The sequence below is a fragment of the Diprion similis genome, chromosome 12 (assembly GCF_021155765.1).
Source record: "Diprion similis isolate iyDipSimi1 chromosome 12, iyDipSimi1.1, whole genome shotgun sequence".
In the NCBI taxonomy this organism is placed as follows: Eukaryota; Metazoa; Arthropoda; class Insecta; order Hymenoptera; family Diprionidae; genus Diprion; species Diprion similis.
This window is the reverse complement of record NC_060116.1, coordinates 14,433,100-14,442,739: the sequence shown is the minus strand read 5'-3', so window position 1 is coordinate 14,442,739 and position 9,640 is coordinate 14,433,100. Positions and strand designations below refer to the sequence as shown.

The 9,640-nt window shown below is 39.7% G+C and overlaps 2 protein-coding genes across 3 annotated transcripts; one reads left to right on the top strand and one right to left on the bottom strand.

Annotated features, from left to right (window-relative positions):
• Positions 1-2,311: 2,311 nt before the first annotated feature.
• On the bottom strand, positions 2,312-4,030 carry LOC124413093 (transmembrane emp24 domain-containing protein eca). The gene is made up of 4 exons (XM_046893453.1): positions 3,774-4,030; positions 3,207-3,427; positions 2,893-3,039; positions 2,312-2,791 (listed from the first exon to the last, which is right to left on the bottom strand). Exons 1-4 carry the CDS (start codon positions 3,907-3,909, stop codon positions 2,642-2,644), a joined length of 654 nt encoding a protein of 217 aa, XP_046749409.1. The 5' UTR covers positions 3,910-4,030; the 3' UTR covers positions 2,312-2,641.
• Positions 3,994-5,943, top strand: LOC124413090 (DDRGK domain-containing protein 1). 2 transcript variants are annotated; one of them, XM_046893450.1, is made up of 3 exons: positions 3,994-4,106; positions 4,207-4,351; positions 4,594-5,943. In XM_046893450.1, exons 1-3 carry the CDS (start codon positions 4,098-4,100, stop codon positions 5,385-5,387), a joined length of 948 nt encoding a protein of 315 aa, XP_046749406.1. In that variant the 5' UTR covers positions 3,994-4,097; the 3' UTR covers positions 5,388-5,943. The 2 variants fall into 2 exon arrangements, with proteins under 2 accessions (XP_046749406.1, XP_046749407.1); XM_046893451.1 differs by having other exon boundaries at positions 4,004-4,106; positions 4,207-4,355; positions 4,594-5,941.
• Positions 5,944-9,640: the final 3,697 nt, after the last annotated feature.

The window sequence follows — 9,640 nt, the reverse complement described above, 5'->3', positions numbered from 1 at the left end:
GCTCCAACTGTAGACCGTCTAATGATTTGGATTACTTACCGCTACAGGCATTGATGGGAAAATGGAAAAGTGAATCGAGTTCACTACGAAGACGACTTAAGGTTTCAGCCTGTTCCTTATGTGACGAAGAAACGTGAAAATAAAGCTGGACTAGATCTGGTGTAACAACTCGACTCAGCGCAAAACATAGCAGGGAGAGCAAAACGAATCGACACACCATGTGACTGATAAGAGAGTCAGCTGACGATAAAAATTCAAGTAATGTTATATTGAACTTCTCTTTCTCTATGACCCGTAACCGCTTTTCTCGTGACAATAGAAGCTGGTCACTATTGATATCAATTCGTCCTCTTCCAGACCCTACTGACATCCTTGCTTATTGTATAACCGAAAACCGGGTGCAACTGCATCCACACATATTTTTTGGGCTTTTGTTATCATCTGCCGGGCAGATATCAGTATCTCTGTTAAAATTTATCCTCAATGATTACCAGCCTGCCTCATACACGTATAATTAACTATAGGTACTTGTTTACCTACAATCTTTGATTTCAGAGACATCGAGATGGGTGCATGAATATATATATATTCATGCACCCATCTCGATGTCTCTGAAATCAAATATATATATATATATATATATATATATATATATATATATATATATATATATATATATATATATATATCTGATTATAAATCCACCTGCCATGTAGGTTTTACTTGTGATATATATATATATATATATATGTTGCACATTAATGTATAGGTTTACTTAAGGCAGGTTATTGTGGTAATGGCGCAATCTTCGCACAGAGTTTATACCGACTACCTGTTGCGGAAACAAAAAGATTTTTTGCAGTCAGCGATGAACCTTGCTGACTTATAATTATCACGAGAAATAATGTTTAGCGATACACTCCAAATGAATTGCCGATTGGCAATTAAAATAATTCACCGTTTACACTAAGCACCAGCGTTCTACTTCACAAATGATTATTCATTTTGCTATCTGCATTGATTACTAAGTTTAGCCTTATTAACTGTTTACGTTAAAATTATAAATATGTGTAACTACCCAAGACCAACAATCCATTGTTATTTACACGTAAAGCAAAACGTTAGCAACTGTACAAACTAAGTGATATTATTACAAGATTAGTTGTACTATCAGAGCGCGTTACTTTTTTTACACATGACCTATAACTCGAGCTTCCAAATGTATCCAACTAGACCTGCGACCAAACTAATTAGATTGGCATAATTTCGTGTTTTCAATTTTGAAAATGTGAAGAAAATTACCAAAAATTCAAAATACACGATCACCACCCTCTGGCGACGAACGTGACGTAAGTATTCCGACAGTCGCAAAAACTGGTACAAAGATGTATTTATAGGTATGTAATTGCAGTCATCGTGTTTGGAAACCAAGAAGAACTGACAAGGTACGACATATGTTTCATATAAATTTTTTTTAGTTCATATCAAACATCCTTAAATTTCTTTCAGACACCTTGCGGTCGGTGAATCAAAAGAATTGTTGTGCACACAGAGTTCAATAAATTACGAAATAATACGACATATCACATATAGTTAATAATATTTGGATAACTGCGCCGTTTAACGGTCAGGTTTTTCTTACTCTTGACACAGTTTTCCACGGATATTCAAGCCGGCCTTCCTCTACGCTATAAGCAAGCAGATAGGACGACATTATCGGATCATAAGGTGCTCAAAATAAACATTAACACATGTGACATGTACCATGCTTATGGTAAATACAGAACGCGATAGCTGTGCTCGTTGAGGGATAATTAAATTTCGCATTTTCGTATACGCGGAGGCTGTTAATCAAGCATGATATTGCGTCGCAATTATCGTCGGCGTTAAACAAATCTGGTATAAACTCGCTAAGTAGTGCTAATAAGAAGACGTCGCGGCTAAAAGGAGCAGGACACTCGGACGTTCAAGGCAAATGTAATTTGTAGTTTATGCTAGATTTCTGAACAACGTCGAACACAAACGTGAAGAATTACGCTTTGTCACATCTCATACGATGTCCAACTATAATGAGACGTTCCAGCACATTTTAAAACACTAAACGACGACAATTTTTCATTAATAACGGAGTGAAACGTTCTTTCTAATTATCAACGAACGTTTGTTATTCTTGTTACTTGGTCGGTTAATTTTTATGCGAAATCCGCCTTACTATATGCAACCTGCATGGAAGGTACCCGTTTTCTGAGTCAAGACACGATGCAGGATTAAGGGCAAATAATTGGTAAAAACTGATAGAGAATTTCTCACCTTTACCTTATAAATAGATAATTTTATTATAAACATTTAAATGGTATACACAGTTGCGGATTAACTGATATTACAATATTTCCCAATATTGATAGTGAAAGTAAGTTGATTAATATCAACATGATCGAAAAATATACTTGGGTATTATACGTGGACCTCGGTAACGTCGCCGGTGACTACAGAGGTAAAATATTGATGTGTATATTTACCAAACAATAATCAGACCCAATGTGTTGAAATTTTATGTTGAAAAATGATAACAAATTGTATTTTATTCACCGCGACAGATGCACGATATTTCGATGATACATGTACAGATACACGGATTCTTTTAGACCAATTTCTTTGCCTCGAAGAATCCTTTCAGATGTTTCATCTGCCATGCGCCCATTGCTAGGAGAATTGCTGTCTGAGCAAGCGACCACCACAGGACGCGTTGATTCGTACTTTCCGACGTCTGTCTGAACCTTTCTTCACGATACTGAAACATTAAACATTTTAAGGTTTAAACAACTATCCTAAGACTGAATAATATCATTGAATTAAAGTAATCAGAATGTGGATTTTCTCAGTGTCAATTACCCTCTGATAATTCTGTTCCTTTGTTATTTGCTCGACCTGGCTGAGCAACTGACGAAGTCTGAGCTGTAGTTCGGACAGCTTTTCCTTCTGTGCGACGTTAGCGTAATCGATAGCGTGCTCCCCAACCTGTATGTCCAGATGAACTCTCTGCAAAATGAATAACCCATTGGTAATTAAGGCGACTACAATATAGCAGCTTGAAATGTTATATTTATGAACATACCGATACTGAATGGCTCGTTATTCTGTTACAGTAGTTTGCACTACATATTCATTCAAGCGTTGGAAAAAGTAACAAAAGATTCGAATCTCACCAACTGACCACCGCTGAACCAGGCAGAACTGTTCGAGTACAAACATATGACGTGTTCTCCAGGCGTGTGAGAAGTAAACGATATACGTCCCTCGGAGCTGTAGACCCTCGACAATATCATTTTGTCATCGACGTCTCGGACCTCGACGTGCATTCCTATACCAGGACTGCTAGGCATGAATCCACCGCTCCTTGGATCGTACAGTTCGACTTTGTAGTTCACTAAGAATAAAAGAAGGCAAGTTAATTTGGTAAAGGTGAAATAGACGTAAACGTCAAATTAGAAAGCTAAGGCAAACCCGTTGATTATAATGTGGCGTTACAAAAGATATGAGATAATCAAAATGAAGTCAACTGCTTTTAAATTTCAGACAAGAAAAACTTCGCTCCTAAATGCTAACGAGGTTAGTTCAAGTTAGGTTAGGTTAAGGTTTAAGAAAACTGGAAAAATCGCTGTAAATAGCCTATAGAGGGAAAGAATGAATGGAAAAACGTGTTTTGCGCGAATTCAAAGACGTTTGAACGCAGTGGTAAGAGAAATACGAGTTGAAATCTGTCTGCTACGAACCCAGAACGGTAGTGTCGTCGGGTATTTCTTCGATGAAACATTTTCTCTCGGTTTCCCCAATGTGGAAATAAAGTCCGCTCGAATATTCGAAAAATATAATACTCAGCACGAGAAAAGAACTAAAGCATTTCCACATCTTCCTTGAATTGTGTATTTATTTATCTCTGATTTATTGTCTAATCTCAGACGAGTAGACGACGGAAAACACAAAACCGACTAGACACAGACGACACACGTCAGCGGATGACGTCGGTCTTGTTTCAGCCATTTGCCGTCACCTGATACCACGACAGTCGACTACGATAGTCAAAGAATGAACTTCAGATGCAAATTGTGAGTTCAAGAATTGGAAACATGTTTATTAAAATCTTGAAAAGTATTCAAAACTTTCTGAAATAGTTATTTTTAATTTTACATTACTTATTTACACCAGAAACCCGTTTTTAACGGACGTTCTTTCGATTCTACCGACCAGTTGACTAGTGACAACAACAATCATGGACGTTCTCCTGCTAGTGACTGTTGTGACGGGACTAGTCGTATTATTAATTGTTCTGGCATTATTTTCCAGGAAAAAGGCAGGTAATATTTGAAATGGTTATTATCGCCATCTTGAGATAATTTTCTACCCTTGATAGACGTCGTTTCAACGATTTTGAAAAGCGCTGTACACCATAACCTATAAGCAACTAGAACAGCTGTTCGAAAATCAAATATACTCGCCGTGGTTTAATTCTTAGAAGATTCTTAGAATGAATTGTGATCATAGAATTGGTAGACTTTGCTCGAGAGTCCGTTTTTAGTTTCTTCTTTATTTCAGACACACCTGAAGCAAATGTCAGAGGTCGAGGAGCTCAGGCGCACGGGCAACAACCGAGGCGTGCGGCGGGAGTCAGAAATGCGAGGCAAAGAATGCGGGGCAATGCTGCGGCCGAAGCTAGAAGAGGAAACGAATCAGATCACAGTAATGATGCGAACGATGAGAATGAGGATGGGGACATAGATTTGGCAGACAGCAAACTAGGGGCTAAAAAGAGGGCTAAGCTGGAAGCTAAGGCTGAGAAAAAGCTACAAAGGGAAGCCGCAGAGCGAGAGAGAGAAGAAAGGAGAAAGAGAGATCAACTGCTGCAGGAAGAGAGGGATAAACAGAGCGAAAAAGAGCGGATGGAAGAGGCTAAACTGGAGGAGGCTGAGAAGAAAGCTAGGGAAGAAAAGGAGAGAAAAGAGTACGAGGAGTACATAAAAATGAAGGAGGCCTTCAGCGTTGAAGAGGAGGGCTATGAGGATGGGGAAAATACAGAAGAAGAGAATCTGTTGACTAAATTTATAGATTATATAAAAGTGAATAAAGTTGTTGTCCTTGAGGACTTGGCAGCACACTTTAGAATGAAAACTGTCAGTGTTATTGAGAGAATACAGAGTTTACAGGCTGATGGTAATCTTACTGGAGTCGTTGATGACCGAGGGAAGTTTATTTACATTTCAACAGGAGAACTCGAGGCTGTTGCGAAATTCATCAGGCAGAGGGGCCGTGTTAGCATCACAGAATTAGCAGAGAATTCTAATATATTGATTAATTTAAATCCATCGAAGACAAACTCTGTTAGCGCATAAAATTCGAGTGACAGATTCTTTGACAATAATGTATTTGAATGTTTCTTGTATAAATTATTGTAAGATAGTACTTTATATTTTCAAATGTTTATCATTCTTTGAGGTCATGAGAAAAACAATTGATCCCTCCATTATTATACCTGGATCATGTATTTCTATGAGTTGCGATTGAAAGACCAGTTAAGAACTTATTTCCAACAAGACAGCACGTCCAGAAATATCATTGATTCGAAAATTGGGTTTTGAAACAACCTTTACTCCAATTTACATTGTGAACAAAGTATCAAACTCTCGATCAAAATTCATATATACGTAAGCCAGTAAGTAAATTGGTTCGGAATTTGGAATCAGTCAAAACCACTTTTGTTAATACAACACAAACTGTTAAAGTGAAGGGAAACTACGAGTTGAACTTGCCGTATCCATTTTTTCATTATGCGATATTAATGAACAAGTCTTTACAAAAGTACATTAATAAATGTATATAATAATGAAACAAATGTATTTCCTAACGAGTGCTCTCGAACCATATCTTTGCTGAATAAAAACATACAAATACCACAAAGCTAGAGATAGCAGGCAAACGTTCTACCCCTTTAGATTTTTAGCGAAAATTTCGGCGATTCTAGAAAGTGCTGCAATTCTTTTTTGCGAGCACAATTCCGACGTAATTTCGCGAGAGGAATCGATTGAGCGCAGTCCCAATACGCTCCGAGCAGCGCCTCAGAAGTTACAGCCGAAAAACTGGAGATTTTCGTAGTGATTTCTCTGCTGTTGGTCCTACGCTCTTTTGCATGTGTTTTTTGAGTTCCTGGTGGTCGAATTACTCTAGAAAGGGTCATAATAATCGATACCGAGACGAAAAATTTCCGGCTCCAGGAATCGAGAAAAAACTAAGGTTAACCCCTTTGGATTTTTGGCGAAAATTTTGGCGATTCCGAAAAGTGCTGCGATTCTTTTTTGCAAGCACTATTCCGACGTGATTTTGCGAGAGGAATCGATTGAGCGCAGTCCCAATACGCTCCGAGCAGCGCCTCAAAAGTTACAGCCGAAAAACTGGAGATTTCCGTCGTCATTTCTCTGCTGTTGGTCCTACGCTCTTTAGCATGTGTTTTTTGAGTTCCTGGTGGTCGAATTACTCTAGAAAGGGTCATAATGATCGATTCCAAGACGAAAAATTTTCGGCTCCAGAAATCGAGAAAAAACTAAGGTTAACCCCTTTGGATTTTTGGCGAAAATTTCGGCGATTCTGGAAAGTGCTGCGATTCTTTTTTGCGAGCACCATTTCCACGTAATTTTGCGTGAGGAATCGATTGAGCGCAGTCCCAATACGCTCCGAGCAGCGCCTCAAAAGTTACAGCCGAAAAACTTAAGATTTTCGTCGTCATTTCTCTGCTGTTGGTCCTACGCTCTTTTGCATGTGTTTTTTGAGTTCCTGGTGGTCGAATTACTCTAGAAAGGGTCCTAATAATCGATTCCGAGACGATAAATTTTCGGCTCCAGAAATCGAGAAAAAACTAAGGTTAACCCCTTTGGATTTTTCGCGAAAATTTCGGCGATTCTGCAAAGTGCTGCAATTCTTTTAAGGAAGCACTATTCCGACGTAATTTTGCGAGAGGAATCGATTGAGCGCAGTCCCAATACGCTCCGAGCAGCGCCTCAAAAGTGACAGCCAAAAAACTTGAGATTTTCGTCGTCATTTTTCTGCTGATGGTCCTACGCTCTTTTGCATGTGTTTTTTGAGTTTCTGGTGGTCGAATTACTCTAGAAAGGGTCATAATGATTGATTCCAAGACGAAAAATTTTCGGCTCCAGAAATCGAGAAAAAACTAAGGGTAACCCCTTTGGATTTTTGGCGAAAATTTCAGCGATTCTGGAAAGTGCTGCAATTCTTTAAGGAAGCACTATTCCGACGTAATTTTGCGAGAGGAATCGATTGAGCGCAGTCCCAATACGCTCCGAGCAGCACCTCAAAAGTTACAGCCAAAAAACTTGAGATTTTCGTCGTCATTTCTCTGCTGTTGGTCCTACGCTCTTTTGCATGTGTTTTTTGAGTTCCTGGTGGTCGAATTACTCTAGAAAGGGTCATAATAATCGATACCGAGACGAAAAATTTCCGGCTCCAGAAATCGAGAAAAAACTAAGGTTAACCCCTTTGGATTTTTGGCGAAAATTTCGGCGATTCTGAAAAGTGCTGCGATTCTTTTTTGCAAGCCTTATTCCGACGTAATTTTGCGAGAGAAATCGATTGAGCGCAGTCCCAATACGCTCCGAGCAGCGCCTCAAAAGTTACAGCCGAAAAACTTAAGATTTTCGTCGTCATTTCTCTGCTGTTGGTCCTACGCTCTTTAGCATGTGTTTTTTGAGTTCCTGGTGGTCGAATTACTCTAGAAAGGGTCATAATGATCGATTCCAAGACGAAAAATTTTCGGCTCCCGAAATCGAGAAAAAACTAAGGTTAACCCCTTTGGATTTTTGGCGAAAATTTCGGCGATTCTGGAAAGTGCTGCAATTCTTTTAAGGAAGCACTATTCCGACGTAATTTTGCGAGAGGAATCGATTGAGCGCAGTCCCAATACGCTCCGAGCAGCACCTCAAAAGTTACAGCCAAAAAACTTGAGATTTTCGTCGTCATTTTTCTGCTGTTGGTCCTACGCTCTTTTGCATGTGTTTTTTGAGTTCCTGGTGGTCGAATTACTCTAGAAAGGGTCATAATAATCGATACCGAGACGAAAAATTTCCGGCTCCAGAAATCGAGAAAAAACTAAGGTTAACCCCTTTGGATTTTTGGCGAAAATTTCGGCGATTCTGGAAAGTGCTGCGATTCTTTTTTGCAAGCCTTATTCCGACGTAATTTTGCGAGAGGAATCGATTGAGCGCAGTCCCAATACGCTCCGAGCAGCGCCTCAAAAGTTACAGCCGAAAAACTGAAGATTTTCGTCGTCATTTCTCTGCTGTTGGTCCTACGCTCTTTTGCATGTGTTTTTTGAGTTCCTGGTGGTCGAATTACTCTAGAAAGGGTCATAACAATCGATTCCGAGACGATAAATTTTCGGCTCCAGAAATCGAGAAAAAACTAAGGTTAACCCCTTTGGATTTTTGGCGTAAATTTCGGCGATTCTGGAAAGTGCTGCAATTCTTTTAAGGAAGCACTATTCCGACGTAATTTTGCGAGAGGAATCGATTGAGCGCAGTCCCAATACGCTCCGAGCAGCGCCTCAAAAGTTACAGCCGAAAAACTGAAGATTTTCGTCGTCATTTCTCTGCTGTTGGTCCTACGCTCTTTTGCATGTGTTTTTTGAGCTCCTGGTGGTCGAATTACTCTAGAAAGGGTCATAACAATCGATTCCGAGACGATAAATTTTCGGCTCCAGAAATCGAGAAAAAACTAAGGTTAACCCCTTTGGATTTTTGGCGTAAATTTCGGCGATTCTGGAAAGTGCTGCAATTCTTTTAAGCAAGCACTATTCCGACGTAATTTTGCGAGAGGAATCGATTGAGCGCAGTCCCAATACGCTCCGAGCAGCGCCTCAAAAGTTACAGCCGAAAAACTGGAGATTTCCGTCGTCATTTCTCTGCTGTTGGTCCTACGCTCTTTAGCATGTGTTTTTTGAGTTCCTGGTGGTCGAATTACTCTAGAAAGGGTCATAATGATCGATTCCAAGACGAAAAATTTTCGGCTCCAGAAATCGAGAAAAAACTAAGGTTAACCCCTTTGGATTTTTGGCGAAAATTTCGGCGATTCTGGAAAGTGCTGCGATTCTTTTTTGCGAGCACCATTTCCACGTAATTTTGCGTGAGGAATCGATTGAGCGCAGTCCCAATACGCTCCGAGCAGCGCCTCAAAAGTTACAGCCGAAAAACTTAAGATTTTCGTCGTCATTTCTCTGCTGTTGGTCCTACGCTCTTTTGCATGTGTTTTTTGAGTTCCTGGTGGTCGAATTACTCTAGAAAGGGTCCTAATAATCGATTCCGAGACGATAAATTTTCGGCTCCAGAAATCGAGAAAAAACTAAGGTTAACCCCTTTGGATTTTTCGCGAAAATTTCGGCGATTCTGCAAAGTGCTGCAATTCTTTTAAGGAAGCACTATTCCGACGTAATTTTGCGAGAGGAATCGATTGAGCGCAGTCCCAATACGCTCCGAGCAGCGCCTCAAAAGTGACAGCCAAAAAACTTGAGATTTTCGTCGTCATTTTTCTGCTGATGGTCCTACGCTCTTTTGCATGTGTTTTTTGAGTTTCTGGTGGTCGA